General features: G+C 37.0%; 1 protein-coding gene across 1 annotated transcript in view; it reads left to right on the forward strand.

The window, feature by feature from the left end:
* LOC134527798 (DNA replication licensing factor Mcm6) overlaps positions 1–23,058 on the forward strand; it is a 67,085-nt gene that overhangs the window by 19,064 nt on the left and 24,963 nt on the right. Inside the window, exons 7-10 of the mRNA XM_063360744.1 lie at positions 878–1,002; positions 7,684–7,917; positions 8,636–8,803; positions 9,085–9,222. Coding sequence (XP_063216814.1) covers positions 878–1,002; positions 7,684–7,917; positions 8,636–8,803; positions 9,085–9,222 — 665 coding nt within the window. The remainder of the gene's footprint in view (positions 1–877; positions 1,003–7,683; positions 7,918–8,635; positions 8,804–9,084; positions 9,223–23,058) is intronic.

The following is a 23,058-nucleotide window of genomic DNA, read 5'->3' on the forward strand; positions in this document are numbered from 1 at the left end:
ATAAAACACACCGGAATGCTTGCCTAATGCACCAAATTGGTTGGCACACCTATGAACACACTATTGTACGGATTCTGGTAACGCCTGTTCCTTCAGTGGTGGCACACCAAACACTAAATTAAATACTATAAAATATTATAAAAAATATTACAGCTAAAAACATAAATACTTTAAATTACAAATAAGCATATTTCTAAATTATTAGCAAGTCAAAATAAATTGCTAGAAAAATACGATATACCAAAATCTATGTATCTTGATATCTTGAGTGTAAATACAAAAATAATAATAATTTTTAGACAAAATACCAGATAGAGGCATGCGACCGCCTCACTTCAAGGCATTAAAAAAAAATACTTGCAATAATATGGCAACGTTCACTCAAGTGTGCACACATTTTCATTTTAGAATTTAGTCACACTAACAAACTGTGTGATTGTGTACTGCTTGGTATTTCCTGTTCTTACGGAAATATTTTTGAAGTGAAACTTCTTTGCTGAGGAGGCTACAAGTTTCGAGCGTTGCGAAAATTCAGATCTCATGAGGGGAAGAGTTAGGTACATGGTGGGAGAATCGGTAGAGGAGGACACGGGAGGGGAGAGGTAGAAATGATGCCAAACACTTCAGACATGCATGCTTGCATACTTGCATACTTCCATTCTTGCATACTTGTACACTTGAACACTTGAACACTTAAATACCTGTGTACGTACTTGTATACTTTTAAACAATTGCATAATTTGCGCTAACATACTTTTTTTTTATCTGCGACATCAGCAAAAGATAATTTTTTTTTATAACTAATAATGTATTAAGCAAGAAGTTTCACTTCTGTCTTGCGTGGACTACACACACACATTTTTCTTTTCCCTCCTAGGCGTTGTTTTGCTGCTGTTCGGCGGGGTCCCCAAGACGACGATGGAAGGCACGTCCCTGAGAGGCGACATCAACTGTTGCATCGTGGGAGATCCCAGCACTGCCAAATCACAACTGCTGAGACAAGTGAGCAACCACCAGGCACATGTGTTTCCTCCGACATTACCATTTGTTCAGGGCTATTGATTTTAATTTAACACTACACCTTTCTTGCATTTGTTATTCTGTCACAAAAATTTACAATGGACATTTACTAAGTGTAACATTAAAGTTGTAAAATGTTGTGCAAGTGATAATTATTATGAATAAATGGGCAATATTTGCACTCATTATTAGGGACCCCAGAAAATGGTGAACCGCGAAATACACGAAATACCGCAAAATTGGGCACTATTTCACCGTTTTCACGAAATCTGCTATTTTTTCACAAAACACGAAACTTTGCGCGAATTCCACGTAATTTCCGTTACCAAGAATGTTTACATTGGTCGGATACTGTAAATAATCTTACTATCGATTGTATTGATATCGTGTAACGAAATCGATTGTAGTTCCAACATGGCGGCAAACGTGTATATTTACGTTGCCGCTATGTAGCAGCGTTACGAACACAATTTTCGTGTAGTTGGTATTAGTTCTCAAAAATTCTAGCGCACAGAAGCGAACACAATATTTACGCTTACATAATAGTTTCATTCTGGCCGAACACAATATTTTTTCGTGTGCGTGCCACTACGGCATAAATGTTTTTACGGTGCAGCTTGCAGTAGTGTTTTTTTTATGACGTCTCGATTACTCTGTATTAATTTCCAAGCATCTAGTTAGTAGTGCTTATTTTTGTCTTAAGATGCCGGAAATAGTTACGGTTTTCGATCGAGAACGAGAGATGAAGCAGGAAGGATTTTATATATTTGATGTTAAGGATAAGATAATAATGTGTAAGTTTTGCAACGTTAGTGTGGACTGGTGCGTCGAGACATATGCCTAAAACACGTTTCTAACGCAACTCATAAAAAAAAATTATGTGCGGCATCAACGTTGACTACCGGTACTGCAAAACAGACGTCTATAGGAGCTGCTTTGCAAACTTCTAAAAACATAGTTGTAAACAAACAACAATTTATAATTGACTTTGTTGAAATGATGGTGGGGGCAAACATATCTTTGGAAAAAGCAGATGACCCAAACATGAGGACCTGGTTAAATAAATATGTTCAAGGTACTGTGGGTCAGTATTTTTATTGCAAACATAGTAATATTACAACACAATTTTTAAAAAAAAAAAACATTTTTGTTAGAAACAGATGGACAGGCTAGGGGAACACAGGGTTGCTGTAAAGGATACAAGATCAAGAAGAAAACTAGAAACACTAAAAACTTTTTAGTGTTTGCCAACTGAGTGCATTTTATGTTTAATATTAAAATTAGGGATGGGAAAACCGATTCCCAATTTCATCGATACCTACCGATTCTACTTAAATAATCGATAATCGAGAATCAATGATAAAAGTCGATTCCCGCATGTAGCAAAAAAAAAATCATTTCACAACATTGCAAATCTGTCAGATACAATTATTTAATGACTCTTTGAGTGGGGTTATGACTGACTAGACGCATATACAACAGTCATATTTCCCCAAATAAACAATATCTAAAACTTGGGTCGATGTTATAAACAAGTCAAAGTACAAAAATTATTTATAAAAAAATTATCACTGCGTATTAGGAACGGGCGTATTCTTTTCGCGATCGCGATTACACGATTAACGCGAAATCACCGTAAAATACAGTTTTTACGCGAAATCGCCACAACACAGCATTTTTCCACAAAATTTAGTATTAAAATGCGAAATCGCAATGATTTTACAGGAAATTTAAATACTGTGTAAAAGACTTGTCTCGTCACTGGTAAACAAACACCGCAACATGGCCGCCACTAAACATTAATCATAAATGCCCTAAAGCAAACAAAAGCTTACACACGCTCACGTTATAATGTTAAACCCAAAAATATAGTGTAAAAAATACGCAAAACTACGGCGTTTATTTTCCTTTCCGGCATAATGTTTGGATAGATATGACAAACAGGCGAAGTTTTAAAGCCTACGCACATCGCTCGGGGCACTGATATCAGCTTGAAACAGCGACAACGGATAAATACAAAAGCAAGCAGATGAGTGGGCGAACGGTGTTTGGAACAGCCTTACGTGAGTGGCCATACCACGTCAGCCGGGGGCGCTGGCATATAGTTGGAACAGCGTCGTAGTATCAAGCAGATTATAACGGGCGAACCAGGTACCAGGCTCTGTACTTCGTCACCCAGCCGTACGTGGCAGCATAAGCATTTTAAAACGCGCCAAAAAGCGGAAAAATGTAAACAAACATTCATTTTCGAATGGTGTGACGATGATAATTAGTTAGTCAACAGTGTTTTATAGATTTTGTTGCGTCGTTAACACAACGCCGAAATAACAACGAATGAATTTGTGTGTGTTTCTTAAATGTAACTTAACGCTGAAATACTACAATCAAGTACAACACTTTCATTTGCTAGTTCTCTAGTTGCTTAATTTTGTTACTGTTTCATTTCACAATTTTTTTAGTTAATTTGTACCCCTTCTCTAAGTTAGGCAAGTTGTATTAACGAAAATAATTTATACTGCTCAAGGAAAGCTTAAAAAATTTTTTTATTGTTTATTCCGTATTACAAAACAAATTTTATATTAGTTTGACCCCTTTGACATATGAGCCATTAACTTCTAATGATGTAAACATTTATATGAGTTAATGTTGATATCTTAAGTTGTGTACAGTAGAATCCCGCCGATGCGACCCCCCTCTGATGCGTCCATTCCGTTTATACGACCGTTTTTTGAGGAACCGTGAAATATTTGAGCAGAGAAAGTCGAAAATTTGAGTAAAATCGGCTGAAAAACAAGTCTGTTACACTTTGTTGGGTGCTATGTGTGCACGTTTATTTTGGCAAGCGCAGTACTGTAAGCAGGCAGGTATACAAAAGACGGCTAAAAATAGATTCCACCCCTCTCCCTCTAGACTGCCCACGCTACCCAATACCGGTAAACTGCGCGCGTCACCTGATAGCATCTACGCGCGCAATTGCCGTCCCGGTCCCGTGCGACAACGTATTAGGTGCTTCAAGTGTGCGTGAGAGATAAGATAAAAAAGGTGAAGAGGGCGAGACCTGCCAGCCAATATATTTGTGGGAGGGGGAGACAGAGATAAAAGAGAGCGAGCCCTGCAGCAAGCGGAAGTGGTGAAGATCGACATTTGCCGTCATACTCTCGCTAGCTAACGATGCTGCTGGTCGCCGGCCCCCCCCCCCTTTTTTTTCTCTCTTTTTCTCTCTCTTTCTCTCTCTCTCTCTCTCACACGCACACACACGCGCTTACCCTACTTCTCGCATTCCTGCACGTCAGCCGGACGGACCAGAGCGATAAGCGCCGCCAGACCACCCGTTGTGTCACGGGACGCAACCTTTTAAACACCACACTAATACAGCCCGCAAGAGACATAATAAACCTTTAATTAAAAGTTATCATTTCAATACTAAATCGTCTGATTTTTCTATACAAAGACGGCGAAAATGGACACACTGCACTGTGTTGAATTTTTTTTTCCTCGGCAACGGGAGCTCCAATATTGCTTTCTAGGGTATCGTTTTTTTCGGGAGACATCGTGCTATTTAAATACTGTAATATGAATTTAAAAAGTTGTCTTTTTTACACCATAGACTATTTGAATAAGAAATCTATGCGTAAGGTGATTTTTTTTTTGGGTTGGGGAGGGGGATTGGCCCGAATTCTCTATTGCGACCCTTCCATTTATAAGTCCGTTTTTCTGGGAACCGTGTGGGGTCGCATCAGCGGGATTCTACTGTACTCAAATTTGATAAATATGAATTTATGATGTATGCTACATGATATATGTATTGAAAGCTGAAAAAAAAATGTTGCAAATAGAATTTGAATTATTTAATATTAAGTTAACTAGGTGAGTATCGAGTATCGAGAATCGAAATATTTTTTAAGAAATCGATAATTGGGTATCGGAATCGAAAATTTTGGAATCGTCCCATCCCTAATTAAAATTTAAAAAAATTTGAAGCAAAACAATCCTTGTTTGCCAATTTCAATTTTAATTTAATGTATCTCACCAAATTTTTACACCGATTTTTAGCACCGCTTGCTTATTTTTACATCGATTTTTTTCACCGCTTTTGTAATTTTTTTACACCGAAACGAGCCAGTTTTATTAACCATTTTCTGGGGTCCCTACTCATTATATCATGCTTAGTAAATATGTGTCGAAAATATTTGTGTAATAACAACAAGTGTGCTAGAAATATAGTGTTAAATGTATAGAAATAGCCATTAAGTAAGTAATGAATGACAAGGAAAGGAAAAAAATCAACATGATGTATGAATGCCTGTCTTAAGGTGTGGGCCTTCCCGAGTGCACGAGGACAACATTGGCCTACACATCACACACATCTTCGTCTGGTGCGCTGTCATTGTGTCAGAAACACGCTTCCACAGCACTGTAGGCGATTATTTTAGTTTGATATTTCTAAGGGTTTTTATAGTTGTAAAATTAAAAACAAACTTGACATAGCTTATGGTTACTCTTTTTATGTAGCCATGTTTTTTTCTCTTTGCAATGCTTAGTGGTTTTTTTTGTTTGAATTCAATGTAGTGGGAAATTACTGAGTCGGGCCTGCGTGTGAAAATCCCGGTGCACTGCTGGGTCTTCAGTGAGGCATGACCCTTGTTAAAGTTGTTTTTGAATAAATAGCTGGGAAATTAAGGGGAGAAGTTGGTAGTGAAAAAACTTCCAACTTCTCTCCTTAAAAACTTAGTTTTTTTTTTTTACATACGTAGTCCTAAATTTCTCCAGAATACATATTGAGACAGATATTTTTCACGCTGTGATTGGGGCCAAGCAGCTGGTTGCAAACTTCAATAGTATTTTAGTCAGATATGTTGTGAATTGGGTTCTACTAGTAATCAAAAAAATATTAGATATTAATGAATAATTTGATATTATATTACATCCAGGTGTTAATTTTTTTTATTAATTTCCTTTATTTTATGTTTTTTTATAATGGATGCATGTATCTTACTCTTTTTCTTATTTTTCTGTACAGTAGAATCTCGTTATAGCGAGCACGGTAATAGCGAGAACACGGCTATAACGAGGTATTTTTGAGGAATTTACGGCGTGATCGCTTGTAGCGCGCTTTTGTTATTTGTCTGCTTTATCTCCACTCCTCTCGCTCGCCACTTGACATCTTGCCGTTGACGCGTCACATTCTTCAGTCGTGCAGTCGCCACCTAAGTGCGTGGCTTAAAAATAGAATCCCATCCTTTCTTTCTTTTATCAAACTTCCGTTAGTTATCTGTGCCGTGTGTAGACAAAGTTTGAGATTGGAACAGAAACAACGTAAGAAAGTATTTTTTACAAATTAGAAATATGTATGTTTTTGTTTTTATAATCGCGTATTTTCACTTTTTTTTTTGGTTATCTTAAAAGAGATAATATCAAAAAGCCGCTCTAATGAAATTTAATTGTTTCTTGGTTAACAAAAACTATTAATTATCAAATATTGTTAATTGTTTATATTCTATTTATTATTATTTACGCGACGTCATACTGTACGCGTACGCAATACGACTGGATTCGTTGCTACAACATAACATAGCATGTTATGCGGTATCAGAAGTAACGAGTAACTTAACGATAGTAACGAGTACTAATTGTTATAGTAACAAATACATACGGTTACACATTTTTTCGTTACTTTTACACCTCTAGTCGGCACTGCCGTATTTATTTCCGAATCGCTAGGGCAGTTTTCTTGTAACTTTTGTTTCGGTCAGTTGTTGGGGTATCTGTCCGAGAAAGGGGTGGTGATGGTTTGAGTTTAATCTCAAATTTATTTTCTAAAAAAGTTGACAGGTTTCTTTAAATAAAAAAAGTATAGTTTTCCAGCGACTATTACGTTTGAGGCGTACGTGCGTTTTAGCAGCCGCACTCCTGCTTTTTTGTAAGGAATTAAATCGTCGCGCTACACTAGCACCACCTGTTAGCAACATCCCGAACCAACATGGCCGCCAGCAGACAGCCCGCGTCGGCAATAGATAGCAGGACAATGCTGCGTCGGCCGCGGGCTGAGATGCTATACTTACGTGGCTTGATAGGGTATTCTGGTTATTTTGACGCAATCGGTGATCGTATCCGTACTTATTTGGTATCGTTTTAAAGAGAATTCACACATCTTCTCACAGAAATTAAGATTTCGTTATTATAACCTGTTATTTTCCAATTATAGAGGTTTAAACACAATTTTTATGCTATTTCGGTTAATTTTTATTTTTTGGGGGCCAAAATTTGTCCAATTCGGTTATAGCGAGGATCAAACCCGGAACCATGACACCTCGCTATAACGGGACTCTAGTGTATTTTGTATCAATTTTTATTGGTCTCTTATGAAGTGCTAAAAAAAATTTTCACAGGATGTTCAAATTCAATTAGAAAATATATTCTATATTCGTGAATATTGTGATATTCAATTCAGAATTCAATTTGGAAATAAAAAGTATTCCTAGATGCCTAGATATAAGAGCCCAAATGGAGCTTATTGATGAAAATGAGGGCAAACAAACCACACAATTGTTAGACAATAACTGTAAAATGGTTATGTTCAGTACGACACAGCAGTTGAACATCCTCTCTGCTTGGTGTAAATTTCCTTGCCCATAGTTTGGGTTTATGCTGTCTCTGCGGTAGGTGGCGGACTTCAGCCCACGGGCCGTCTACACGTCGGGCAAGGCGTCGACCGCGGCCGGGCTCACGGCAGCCGTGGTGAAGGACGAGGACTCGTTCGACTTTGTGATCGAGGCGGGTGCGCTCATGTTGGCTGACAATGGGGTGTGCTGCATCGATGAGTTCGACAAGATGGACCTCCGGGACCAGGTCGCCATCCACGAAGCTATGGAGCAGCAGACCATCTCCATTGCCAAGGTAGCCAACCTCGGCCCGGCCAATTTTCGCCACGTGAACAATAGAGGCACTAGCTAATTCTCTTGTTCCATTTATAATTTTAGGTTCTTTATGTAACTTTTTGTTATGTATCTAGGTTAAGGTAGTTTGTTTGGCAAGGTTGACATTATTTTTCTAGGTTATAGTTTGTATGGCTAGATTTGAATTATGTGAGTTAAGATAGTTTTGTGTTGCAAGGTTGGTATTTTGTGTGTTATGGGTTCAACTGCAGCCATGGTTGTGAGAAAAAAACAATGCGGTTGCTGTTTGTCTCTTAATTCAATAAAGATCCATGCAAACATAATACTCCTGTTAATGGTTTGTATTTAGGTATATTGGCTCAGTCTAATGATTGCACATTAAAAATGGTATGGCCTTAGCTTAAGTTTTACAATTTATTCTCCATGTGATGTTATGTAATTTTGATACTCTTAACATTTCCAGAATAATTTTAATAGGTGCTCCATTATGTGAACATAGCAATTTTTTATTTTTTTTTGCAAATTTTACAGCTATATGGTATATGCTGTTTTTCAAAAGCAAGGAAAATAAGTCATTTTTAGCCTGACCAACTGCCTCGAGGTCATTTGCTTGATGTTTATTGTCTTGAGTTATTGCATCCTTGTAAACTATTGCTGAGGCTGTGAGTAAGATGTCAGGAACAGTCCTCGAAGCAAGGGTGCACCTGTGTCTGTTGCAGGCAGGCGTGAGGGCAACGCTGAGCGCACGCACATCGATCCTTGCTGCGGCAAACCCCATCGGTGGCCGCTACGACCGTGCAAAGTCACTACAGCAGAACATCGCCCTCTCCGCGCCCATCATGTCACGTTTCGACCTGTTTTTCATCCTGGTTGACGAGTGCAATGAGGTGAGTGCTCCCTCTGTCCGTCTTCCTTAGCCCCAAGTGGCTCCTGGGTTTTCGTTGACAAGGTCGTATTTATCCAATTACATAACTTGCAGGATGAATGGCCAATCATGCAATTCTTTCGGTTAATTTTTCAAAAAAAATGTCTTGTTTATTTTTTTTTTTTGGGCATTCTGTACATCTTAAAGAATTTAGAAACTTTACATGTAGGTCGTGATGGTTGTAAAAAGTCTTTATAATCAGAGTTTTTAATAGTGTGTTCTGTGAGTCTCTGCCCTGTGCAGGTGACGGACTACGCGATAGCGTCCAAGCTCGTGAACCTCCACCGCAACATAGAGGAGGCGGACCAGTGCGCTTACACGCGTGAGGAGGTTCTCCGATACATCACCTTCGCGAGGCAGTTCAAGCCCGTCATCAGTGAGGTGAGATCACGGTTCCTTTCTTCACTAGTCAGCTCTACGTCCCGTATACAAGGTTGTTGGAGATGGTGACACTCGACAAACACACTCGGGGAAGTGTGGCCCTGGTCTGCAACAAGGAATCACTCCAGCATGCACCTGGAGTAGTTCTTGGGGAAACCATGGAGAACCATCTTCAGAATGCATGGACTTGGGTTCAAATGCTGGTCCTCTGGAAAATGAGTTTTCACTCTACTGCACCGTGTTAGTACATGTGTGTGTCAGTGCAACGTAGAATCAATCAGTTGGGTCTCGGAAGCCACTAAATTCCAAAATGGTGGAAAAAAAGGTCGCTGAAATAAACTAAATAGTAAAAAAAAAATATTATTTTTTTAAGTCACTGAAATGTGCTCTCATGCAGTTGGAATGTCTCATTCATGTTACAGGGCCGGGAGGGAGGGTTCAGATCACACTACCGGCACCAAGGTGATCTGGGTTGGTTTCCCGGCGGGGTCAGTCCCAGATTTTTTTTAGTGGGAAACATGATGGATGTGATTATTTTTTCTTTCTCTTTCAATATTTTTTTCTTTCTCTTTCAATATACAGTGAAACCCTGATTATCCGTTTTCCAATGGACCAAGAGTAAAAAACGGATAATCCAGGAAATCCTACAATGTGGGAACACACTCTAAAGTTACCAAATGCACAATGTATGTACTATTGCAAAAACTTTCAGTGAATCAGTTAGGTATTTCCATAAACTGACACCAGCAGCACACTGTATATACACTTTTCATGGGGACAAAGTAAAAAAATGTAAAAAGCGGGAATGTGTAAATAAAGGGAAAAGTAAGAAATACGTTAAAGTTAATTAAAATACAGTCGCATCCTGTAGCATTCATAACAAATGCGGGCTACATTACACATACGCATTGCACCACAGTAAAAAAATTGTAAATAAAAGGGCCGCAAATTGGACATTTACCGTCAATAGCGCGCCGTGCGCGGAGAAAGGTCATCGTACTCAATCAGCTGTTATGGTGCGACGTACCCGCCGGATGGCTCTCTCTGTTGTCTGAGCTGCGCATGCGCAGTATAACTCACTCAACGCTCCGCCCAGACTCGTGACGTTCCGTCAGCAGTCAGCCAATAGATGCGAGCTTAGCGGAAAAAAATATAAGCTCCACCTCCCTTGTACCAGTTTTGTCCAGTTCTAATACCAGTTTATTGGTATACGCACCAGTTTTCTCGCTGACATGTTCAAGTTTACGTTCACCTTGATTTCTTGATACCAATAATTAATTATTTACGATCCCCAGATATAAATGGTTAATTTAAAAAATATGCGTCAACTGTACAATACTTCCGAAATTATAAAATACGTTTAAAACAGTTACCAAGACTCCGCTCATTTTATCTTGTGAAGTTTATGTCTCGTACCAGTATTTCGGCTAAGTTGTGACATAAATATAGTAACAGAACGTTTATACATTCGTGAGTTTACGTTTTTCCCGAGTACATTTTAGATTGCCTCCTGCTATAATTACTCGGACTTTTACACACCTAGGCCTAAATTATTATATGTTTAGAAATAAAAGCAACTTTTCATGTTATAAAATATGTTTATTTTGCGATTTAAAATGTTCACTGCCGACTATAAAAGTTACGTTTTTCACAATGTTTTTAGGCCTACTATCGTTGTTACGTGATGTAAATAGCGGGATGGATTAGATTTTTGAGACGTAATTCGCGTGAAAGTATTGTATTGGATTAAATGGGAACCAAACGGGACCTGAAGAATATAGTGCAAATAACGGGAAAACGTAAATAACGGTAACGTAAATAAGGGGTTTCACTACTTCCTTAATTTTTTTAAATGAACAAAATGTGCCATACACTGGGATGTTTGATGCCCGAACTTGCTGGAACCAAGAAAACAAAACTTTCTCAAGCTCACTGTATTTCGACTGTCTTGACATTTTCCGTTTTTTTGAAGACTGGCCGAACTGACTTGCTTGTTTCCGAATCTCATTTCTTCTAGCGAAGATAGAATTAAGAGTCGATTTAGGAATACCATAGCGCTTTGCCAAATCAACCCGTTTTTCGCCTGGATTTTTTTCAACGGCATTTATAATTTCTAAACGCTCTTTAATGGTTTTAACCTCTTTTGTAGGCCGATACATATCAATGAACCTTTACAAATTTCACACGTTCATTAGAGTTAAATGCGTAAAGCTAATTTACCGTAAACAAAGAAAATCTCGCGCATATACGGCCGGCCACGGAAACGCTAGGATGAACAATTTCGTCTATGTTTCTCGCAGGATTTCACTGCCGCTAAATAGAAACGTGTTTATGTTGGGCTAGTATGTACAGTATATCGACCACGGTTATATTGTTGTGTCGATTATCGCACAAAGCAAGAACTATCGTGCGAGCGTTATCTTTCGTCTGTTGTTTTATCGAAGTTGGTGAACCTGTTAGCAACAGCGTCATGCTCACTTTATTCGTTTTCTTTTAGTAATGGCCGCCATATGTAAATATTGGTATTGCGTGTCGTGTAGACACGCGTAAACTGGAATATTTCTCGGGAATTTGAATGTGAAATCGGTAAAAAGCCTGTAAAGTTCAACCCGTTAAACCGGGTTAAAAAATATTCGTAAACGATGGAAACTGGATTTTTTTAACATTGTTCTTACGGGATTTTTTCGGGACCACGGACATTGAACAATAAAACCGGGAAATTCTACAATGCGGGAACGAATAAACGAGGTTTCACTGTATGTGCCATGGTTATAAATAGGAATATTTATTTAGCAATTACAGAAACAAACAATAGTTCAGGTAAGAAAAATTACTAACAATGTAAAAAAGTCAGACCTCCAGCTAGCTCTTATTAGTCTGACTCTTACATTCATAAATAATTTAAGAAAGGATTTTTTTGGGTTTGAAAATAATATTGTTTCATAAATATGTTCTAAATGATTCATGCCGAGGTAATAAAGTCTCGAGAACAAGAACTGATATTAACTGTTTTTAGTATCCTTGACCAAAAATTCAGATTGCACAATGGTGGCCATCTTCTGACCACTCCACTGTTCCAAATTTTTCTCACAGCTCAAAACACATAGTACTGAAATACAGTGAAACCTCTTTAATACAAACCTGAAGGGACCTAAAATTTTGCAGTTTGTATTAACGAGGTTTTTATTAACAGGTGCATATGCTCACATTAATAATAATCAACAAAATCAAGTATTGATTTTTTACTCGAAAATTAGTCAAATAGAGAATTAAAGAGGCTTGAAAAATTCATTGATTTTTTTCTGCACTTTTTTAGTTGCATAAATGTCCTTTACTGCACTGCAAAGTTTGTCGAAGGAAGACGAGACATCAGTGTCTACATCACTAGCAGCCAGAACATTTTCCAAGACAATTAATGCTGAAGTGGACTTCACTCTAAGAATTTTTAAAAAATATTTCAACTTCAAAATTAGTGTCAGAAATATATCAGTTACTTGTCATTAAAGTTAAATCAGTTGAAAAATAAATAAAAATGGAACTATTTTACTTAATTCAATTTACACTTGCAAAAAAAAAAAAATACGCACAATAAATCTACATGGAAATTAAAGTCTTTTTCAATATCCTGAAGTCTGAAATATGTTTACTCATGTCATCAAATGTAGAGCTGTACTGAAGAAGCCGATTTTGCCAATATTTAGTTGAATCGGCATTTCTGCCGACTTCCGATACGCTTGTTAATTTTCGGCCGATGTTACTGAAAAACGAGAGAGACTGCCATAACCTAAAAATCCACGATTACCCTTTTCGCTTTTCGTAGTAGTACTGCATTTTTTCAGATCGCATTATTTCTTCGCAACATGTGCCAAACGTACATATAAAAATTTAACATCCTATTTTTCAATAATGTTCTTTATTTTTGATATGTCATAAATAAATACATTACCGTCACGGTAAATATACATCTCGAATGTTACGGTAACTGTAGTGCAAATGTGGTAGCTATCATGCTTCTGTAGTAATTATGGTTTCGACAAAGAATCTTTAGTTCTTTTTATGGTAATTATCTTAGGATAACAATTGGGTTTGTACTGTAGTTATGGTACATCATCCAATTTCTTCGTAAGTTGTTGTTCATTTGTCTTTTCTTCATATTTACGTGCTCCATTACTTGGCTGCAGATTTAAGTTGATTTTTACTACTGTATACTATAGTTACTGTTTTTATGACGGTTTCTTTCTAAGAAATGGTTATTTCTGCAAAATCTTTATGGCTAAACGATCATCTATTATAATTTATAGTGACGGGACCACATATTTTGTACGATCAATGCGGACAAAACGATAATTCGAACATCGGTACAAGCGGACTTTTTTAACCTTAGTTGTATGGCAATTTTGCCGGGACCGTAGAAAGTATACGATAAACACGGACAATCGATACATGCGAGTTCGATAGATAGAGGTTTGACTGTAGACCATTTACCGTACAAATTATTTGCCGTTAACAGAATTATAGTGAAGCTGCTTGCACGTGATTGAAGTGTGTGATTCTTGTTCTAAAATTTCATTTGGTTTATCCGATAATAAAACAATAGTACACTACGTGAGCAGACGTGAGGTTACTTCGTAATACATAACGAATATTTCGTATTAACCGTATTGATTGACATTAAATATGCTATCCCAGTCTGAAGGGGAATTAAAAGTGTTTGAATAAACGCGAACTTTGAAATAACCCGTATTTTATTAACGAGGTTTCTCTGTATCACATAAAATAATTATTACCAACAAACTTTCGGTACAAGCAGAGGACTTTGGCTTTCATGGATTTCTATGGTTGAGGTATTCTATTTTAAATAGTCATAAAATTTTTATAAATTGGCGTAGCCTGGACTACAGCCATAAAATTCTCTCGTCAACTACATTATTGTACTAGTTATGAGCCATCGCCCGAATGTGACCTTTCAGTACCACAACCACACAACTGCTGGACGACCTTACTACCTCCATCCACGAAAGAGGAAGGTGGTCATGGTCCTTCACAACCAATCACACACAAGCATTAAACACTTTACAAAACTGGCAAATCAGGGCACAAGTAGCATACCGTATTTACCCGCATAAGGGTCGTAGATTTTATACCTATTTTTTGTTTAATAAAATGTACTGCGAACCAAATGCAAAAATTTCCATTTTGAGTAAAAAAAATTAACATTGCACTGTTGTGGTTGACTATATGCTTAAATAACTAGCCTGTGTTGGTTTTTAATAAATATGTCATTAGTATATATAAATTTTTTAATCAAAATATCTCAGCAGTGAGTGTAAAGCATCATGAACTGCGCCGTTAAGCTAAGTATGCCGCCTGTCGTGCGGCTATCCAGTCAGCGGCATGTGACATTGCTGTCTGCCTCCGGGCTGTGGTGCACTGCAAGAGGGGGAATCTAAAAATAAACCAGCAAGAGAGAGAAAGAGAGAAATAGGGGAAGGGAGTGCCTGTGTGTGTTTGAGTGTGTGTGGCTATGCAGCAGTGTTAATGGTTCTCCCTTCCTCTCTCATCATCGTGAACTGGCACCGTACACAATCATCACATCTATCTCAACATGTTTTAGTTACGCAACTGTGTCCAAACATTGTTCCTACGATTTCTATTGCAACATTTCATTCATGACAAAACTGTGGTAAAGGGCGTAGTGTTTTTATTGAAGAAACTGACAAAAACATTGAAAAGGAAATAACATGCAGTCTTTTCTTTCTTGGGAAAGGCAGGGAAGGGAAACATGGGTATAAAAAATTGCCTTCTTTTCCTTTGTATTTTTTGATAGATAGTGCTATTGCGAAGTGGGTGGAGGGAGGTAGGGCAATAAAGGATGAAGAGGGGAAAGACATAGGACATCAGTGCCGTTTCTTACGCGGTATTATACTGAGTCACAGACCACTTGTGTCACTTGTATTCTACTGGAGACAGTTTTAAGGCGCGGCTCACATTCAAGAGCGATTCTTACTGTGAAAATGTTAGTTTTGTTTGCCCAAAATTAAGGGTGCGACTGATACAAAGGGGTGACTTCTACGGGTACACACAATACATCAAAACATGTTTTCATATATGTAACCAGAGACTTCCTGATCTCTTGTCTCTTTCCAATTCTGATGGTACATTTTTCCTTGAGTTCCCATTCCCAGCAGGGATCTACCTTCCTGTCTCTCTCTTGCACTTTAGGGGAATCAACTGCCTCTCAATTTCTCACTCTAGCACTGATGTAATTTACCATCACCTTGCATCATCCATCATCATCATGCTTTCAGACAAAGGATGATAGCAAAAATAAGTAAAGAGAAATTCATTACTACACCTCAAAACTTAACTAACCAGCAAAAAATAGTTGAAAACAACTTTAAGCAGATTTGTCAAAATAAATTAAGGAAATTATAAAAAAGTTATTAAAGTTAAGTCCTAATATAAATTATTATTAATAAAGAACAATGATAAAATACAAATTGTATTTACGATCCTCAGAAATAAATGGTTAGTTTTAAAAATATGCGTCAACTGTACAATACTTCCGAAATTATAAAATACGTATAAAACAGTTACCAAGACTCCGCTCATTTTATCTTGTGAAGTTTATGTCTCGTACCAGTATTTCGGCTAAGTTGTGACATAAATATAGTATCAGAACGTTTATACATTCGTGAGTTTACGTTTTTCCCTAGTACATTTTAGATTGTCTCCTGCTATAATTACTCGGACTTTTACACGCCTAGGCTTAAATTATTATATGTTTAGAAATAAAAGCAACTTTTCATGTTATAAAATATGTATAATTTGCAATTTAAAATGTTCACTGCCGACTATAAAAGTAACATTTTTCACAATGTTTTTAGGCCTATTATGGTTGTTACGTGACGTAAATAGCGAGATGGATTCGATTTTTCAGACGTAATTCGCGTGAAAGTATTGTATTGGATTAAATGGGAACTAAACGGGACCTGAAGAATATAGTGCAAATAACGGGAAAACGTAAATAACGGTAACGTAAATAAGGGGTTTCGCTGTATTTCTGAAATAGGCAAACCGCTGTTATTTATAGGGGTGTGCGAAGCTTCGAGTATTCAAAGTCGAATCGAAGATATTTTTTTCCTTCGACTTTGGCTTCGACAAAAATAAACTTCGAGTGGAAAAGTCGAAGATTTTTGCCAGAAACATTTGGCCCACTATTTTGATCAATACATACATACAGTAGAATACCGGTACAACGTACCTCATTATAAAGTATATTTCACTTTAACGTATTTTTTTTAAGTCCCCGCCAAAAATCGTATCTTCACCATGCAAAATGGTTTCAGTTTAAAGTATCATATTTTCACTATAACGTATAAATTCTACTCGTAGCGTGGCATTACTACACCAAAATTTACTTAAACTGGTAAATAAATTTCCAGCTAAATGATTAATGTTGTAGAACAAACATACACAAATACCACCACAACGTATTATCTAACCTCTAAACCCTGAAAACAAAGTTACAAACAGTTGCGCGCACTACCATAGATTATACCATACGTAGTATGCGACGTGAGCAACACAACACCATTCGATACATCGAAACATGGAATTTTGAGAGTAGTATTAATTATTTAGACAATAGTGTTATGCTACGCTAATATACTGTTTGACGTCTGTGCCGGGATATTTTATTGTTATTGTTGAGTTTATTTTCAGGTTACGTTATTTAGACACCGCATTGTATTTGTGCTGCAAAATGAGATAAATGGAGATAAAAAGAAACGAAAGCAATTCACGCTTAAGGAAAAAGTGGAAATACTCAGAGAACTAGACAAAGGAAAAAAGCAAGTCGCAGTTGCGAAGACATAATATGAGATAGAACATTTAGTTCAACAGAGCATCATTCAAGCTCAAAAACAAACTGAAATAACACATTTTTTAAAAGTAACTAAACTTAAATTATACATACACACCAATGTTTAAACTGAAGTCAGATGTTGGCTAAAAAATAATGTATCTTACAATATCGCTATTTTTGTATTTTTTAATTTTTTTTTTTTTCTCTTTGTAAAGATGATATGTATGTATGTTTCAGTACTAAGTACTTTCAGTACTAAGTACAAAAACTTGAGGTCCCTGCAAGTACTTAGTACTGAGATTCCACTGTACTACCAAAATATATTTGCGGCGGGTAATTTCCCGTTTATGTATAAAGCAAATTCTCTCTATTACGTCCTTGTTAACGTACAATCCAGTATAATGTAAGCCGCCGGTCCCTTGAAACGCCATGCAAATTAATAGGCATAATAAATATATAACGTACATTTTTCAAAGCCCTGGACGATAATTTCCCGTTAATACGTATAGTTTTGCAGATATTAATACACAAAATATTAAAAATTTTCTCATTTCATTCACAATTCTATAGCTTTGTTTAACGACAGGTCTTGTGGAAATTGTTTACAGACGTTTTCTTTATTTCGTTGAGTAAAATGGCAGTTTCAGTGCTGGTAACCGTGCAGATAGAAATTTTATTTGTATAAAAAAATGTTGGTTTTTTATGTGATTGGTGTAGTAACATAACGTTTATGCGTAGGGACTGGAAAATTTCGTCGTTTTGAAAGTGCAAAAAGCGGTGGTTTGAATTCTTAAAAGCGGTGTTTTCATTTCGGTGTTTTCACCAATGTGATTTTTTTGTGGATTCCCAAAATTAACAGTCAAAATTAATATGAACATTATATATTGATACAGAGATACTAGTAAAAACATTCTTAAAGCCTTTACAATGAGGAAATTATTATTTACTTATTGTCATATCTGTACATAATTTTAGCTTCTATATTTGTTAGTAATGCTCTTAGCAAAAAAATTCACAGTTTCCTGCTTGTCACAGATCATAAAACACAATACATAATATTTACAGCTGCAAAGTTGAATACATATGTAACACTAAACACATAGACATGGCGTACAACTAACACACTAAAACAGTGTTCAACCTTCAAAATAGATTTCACTGAGAATAGCTACATTTTCAGCATTAAGGCGCTGTCGTTGGTCACTTAGAACAGAACAGTACTTAGAAAAAAATCGTTCACAGTCTGCATTTGCACATGGCAACCATACACTTTTCAAAGCACCCTTAGAAAATTCTGGATGATTTACAGAAAGAGACAATAATATTGCAATCAAATCCAGTGATGCATCACTTTTGTCTCCTGACTGTTTCTTCACCAAGAACTGAAGCTCTTTATAGCCTTGAAGCAATTGACTTTCATCGCAGTCCTTGAACAATGCCATTTTCTTCAATTTTTTACCAAGATCTTTTGTTACTCCCGTAATTAAAATCTGTGCAGGGTCAAAAACACTCGGTTCAGAATAAAGATGACTTGCAGGATCACTTGAAATTAAAGCTAGCATCTTAGTGTATCCATGTGATGCAGCTTTTACTAAGGCAGATTTAACCTGAGCTTTTGCAACATCTCTCCCACACGACTGCAGTGCTAAACTTGTTTCTTCGCCAAAATTTCCTGCTTCAGCAAGCTGCAAAACTTGCTCAACTTTGCGTAGGTTACCACACAAAATGTTGCTACAAGGATATGACGACCCTTCCAACAACTTTAAGTCAACAATTCCCTTTGCTGTTTCTTTGATGAAGGTAGCCTGCACCTTAACATTAAGGACCTGTTCCTGTGACAAACTTGCCAAATACTGAACTCCAACATTGCTAACTGTTGCCTTGTCGTCACTCTTCATGAACTCAACAATAGCTTCTATGTAGTCCGATACATAGGCTACAGACTCGTACCACGAAGACCATCTCGTGAGGACTGGCATTGGGAACATTGGAACCCTTCCAGCTTCATATTTATCATCCAGAAATTGCCGGAACAGATGCTTTCTCTTTCGAGTGTTCAGGAACGCACTCTTGATTTTGGAAGTGGCATTTTGAAGTTCAGGAAGGTGCTTTCCCAGAACATTCAAAATCAGATTGAGTTTGTGAGCCCAACACTGAATCACTACAACATTGTCTGACATCAAGTTGGTAAGTGTGTCAAAACACTTCCCCATGTATCGAGCTGAGTCTGATACTAAGGCCAGGACACTGTCATAGCTAATGTTATATTTGTTCAAAGAATCAAGAATAGCTCTTGAACAACTTTTTGCATCAGCTGTTTCAAGAATGTGGACATCACCTACTACGATTTCAACTTGGTGACTGGCTTCTATAATCTTGAAGATTATAACGAAAACACACCGACCTTGTTTGTCTGTTGTTTCATCGCAGCATACCGCAAGGTGCTTTCCTTTGACCTTCTCCTTGATGTTTTCTTCCCTTTCCATATTTAATCTGGGAAGGTGCTTTTCTCGCTAAGTCTTTACACAAGGCAATGCGCCAGATCCTGAAAAAAAAATTTCCTCAAAATTAAGACCACCATTAGCATAGTTTACTGGCATAACGATGTACTTCAAGTTAACTGTTGTTGTATATTGGGTCAATTGCAATTTACAATACTGGACATTTGTAGTTCAGGAAAACGTTTTATTTCCTAGGTTAGTACTACACTCGTTCAGGTATTGAAAACAAAATGAAAAGTTTGTTAGGTTAGGTCAGCTACTTTTAAAAAAAAGTTAATTGTAGTGGGGATGATTGGTTAGTTCAAGTACATTAAAAACAGTCCGGTATCGCAAACTACAATAGACCTGTTATATCTGAATTTTTACTTACCTTCAATAAATTCATTCATGAAGTTCACCATGTGTTCATTGTTAAGTTTCTTAAGTGGTATGTTAGCCTTTACAAATGTTTCTGTGACACGTTTTCCAAGATAATCTGCCGATTTTTGTCTTTGACAACTTTATTAAAGCATGATGCAACTGATGTTTGTAGTTTTGTAGTCTCTTTTTTTGTTGCTGCTAATGACGCCACGTGTTTTGCCGACTTTAAATGTTTTTCAATCGTGTCTTTTCGATCCCACGAAACTTTCGTGTTGCAAAACTTACACATAACCGTGCTATTATCTTGTAACATTGCAGAACCCTGCCCTCCTAATTAAATAATTTTCTTTTTAAACTTCTTTTTGTATAGGTAAATATAAATGAGTCAATGTTTTTATAGTGGTGTGTATGTTATGAGACAGCATAATCAGACGTTATGGCTATTAATATGTGTTATTTTCGCTTGCTATGTGTTTTAAGAAGGTATTTTGTATTTTAACCGACGTTTTTAATCATTACTATTTTTTATGAAATTATTCACAAATGAGCCGTTGTACTAGATTTTTACCTGTTTAGGCCTACTTTTTCAGGATATTTCTAAATGATTTTAATGTTGTAAAGTAATTTGTATTATGATTGCTGTTCTTAAATTTTATTAACGTATTGTGATATAAGTATAAATCACGGGACTGTGTCTGGGCTGGTGTGATGGTTAGAACGAGAGGCATGAGAGGCCTGTAAGTGGGAGTGAGAAAGGAACAGTGCTTCCCCGCCAACCGAGATAAAGACGGTAATTCCCCCCCCTGCATGGGAACTGAGTGATAACTGCTCTCTCACGGTGTGGGAGATAGAACGAGAATGGAAGTCCCCGATTTTGATGTGAAATTGAAAAGAGATAGATCAGGGGAAGCCCAGAGTTCTGTGTGTACAAGATTTTCCATGTATTGTAACTTGTTTTGTGATTGGCTTGTATCTGTAAGCGTGAATGAAGCGTGCGTGTGATTGGTCGGTGAGGTCATGTGACGTCTACTCCCTGCGTGGAAGAGACGTGTCATGAGTTCAGTAGTAGTCGTCTGTCGATCGCTGCCAGGCGAGGCCGCGTTTCGGCGGCTCGCTGTTTTTCGTTGGGTGCGGCCCTGTTCGAGGTCGCACCATCTTCGTGTACTTGCAGTAAAACATTACTGAAGGGCTTAATCGACGTTATTATTTTATTATTAAATCTCATCAAGCGAACTGAAGGCAGTTTTCGACGGGCAGATGTATGTGTGAAACGAGTGAATGAAACTTTGGGTTCAATTTGTCTATGCATTCTAGTTTAAAAAATAAAACAACGAAAATCGACGCTTTAAATCTTTTTATTTTTGTAAGTAACGAACCGTTACAATCTGTATAGTAAAACCCCTCCTTCTTATACTGAAATGCTCGATCCCTTGCACTTAATTTATTCCGCATTTTTACTCACTCACTAGTCACTATCCAATTAATAATCTTGTTAACTTGCCTATTTGCCCGTCGGAGTAGAAGCCAAAGTGAACATGATGACAGCAGCAGTTGCACACCAGTGAAAACTATTCTCTTTCAAGTTAATTTTTTTTTTCTTCCGTGGATCCCAAGGTATTAAAAATAAAAGTGGTAATATACCCCGCAGTCTCCATGTAAATAATTTTATCTTTTTTTACCGTCACTTTTTGCCCGATGTATTAAGTAATTTTCTTGTTATGTTCTCCGTAATTACGTCCCAAAGTCCCACTCAATGGCGTGTTAATTTTGATCATGAATTTAAGTTACTGGCTAGGAGCGTTATCCGTAGGCCATAGCAGCAAAAAAAAAAATGGCTGCGATGACTGGCGAAAGGAATGGTTTACACCGGCGGACTTTTATTTAATTAAAATGAATCAACGTCACGTTAAGTGCTTCATATTAAAGCGGATGTTAGTTAATAAATAGAAAATCGTAAATTACTTAGCAATGATTAGCATCGCAAATTATTATAATACATAATAATAATTAATTATAAGGTTTACCCTTCATGTTTTTTTTTGGTTAGGACATTTATTTCCTTACATTTTTTTATTCAAACGAACATATTGTTTGTGAATTGCGTCGATGCGTGTGACTGCGACTTATTTTTATGATTATTATACTAAATTTATAATAAATAAACCTTTTCGCGCATAGTTTGTTAAAATTCGTAGAAATTTCGTTTTTTTCGCAACAAATGGTATTTTTCGCGTTTTGCACTTAATTTCGCGCGAATTCGTGAAAATTTCGCGATCGCAAAATTTTCTAGTCCCTTTTTATGCGGAATAATCAAGAATTATAAATAAAAAATGCTTAACTTTTTCAATTAAGAAAAAAAGATTCAATTATAATATTTATCCTACAAAATGCATATTTTCGCGTTTGAATTTGTAGCATTGGATATTGGCCGATGGCGGCCATATCTGGCTAGGTACATGAAACGTGGATTATACGATGGCCAACGACTTCTAATGCATTTTTTGTTACCGTTTGTTTTCTGTTACGATGACCTAACCTATACTCTATAATGTGTTTGTAAACATCATTTCAGATTGACATCTTTCGCAATCGTACACAAATGTAATATGTATACAACATTTATTTAACAGATCTAGTGGCATACAGTTTCCGACGCTAGTGAACATTTTGTGACGTTTCGTGAAGCTTGTTTAATGGCAACGTGACGACGTGGAAAACCTGTTTATATTTTTATATTTAGTGTATTATGGCAGCGTATGTAGGTAGGCCTACCTGTAGAAGTTATGGGTACCCAAAAAGCTTGTGGGTATCAGCATTGCAAAAAAACTAGAGATTCTTACAGCTGTTGACAACTGCAAGAAAAAGTGTGATGTTTCAAAACGCTTTAATATTGCACCTACAACTCTGTCCACAATAATAAAAGACAGAGCAAAAATTGAAGAAAATGCTGCAAAACCACACCAGAAGAGGAAAAGATACAGCAAATGTATCGATAGTGACCTTGACAAAAATCTTTTTCATTGGATTGTGCAAGCCTGCTCTAATAACATACCCATCTCGGGCACAGCACTGCAAGAAAAAGCACGAATGGAGGCACTAAGGCTTGGA

This window comes from Bacillus rossius, chromosome 1 (genome assembly GCF_032445375.1).
Source record: "Bacillus rossius redtenbacheri isolate Brsri chromosome 1, Brsri_v3, whole genome shotgun sequence".
Classification (NCBI taxonomy): Eukaryota; Metazoa; Arthropoda; class Insecta; order Phasmatodea; family Bacillidae; genus Bacillus; species Bacillus rossius.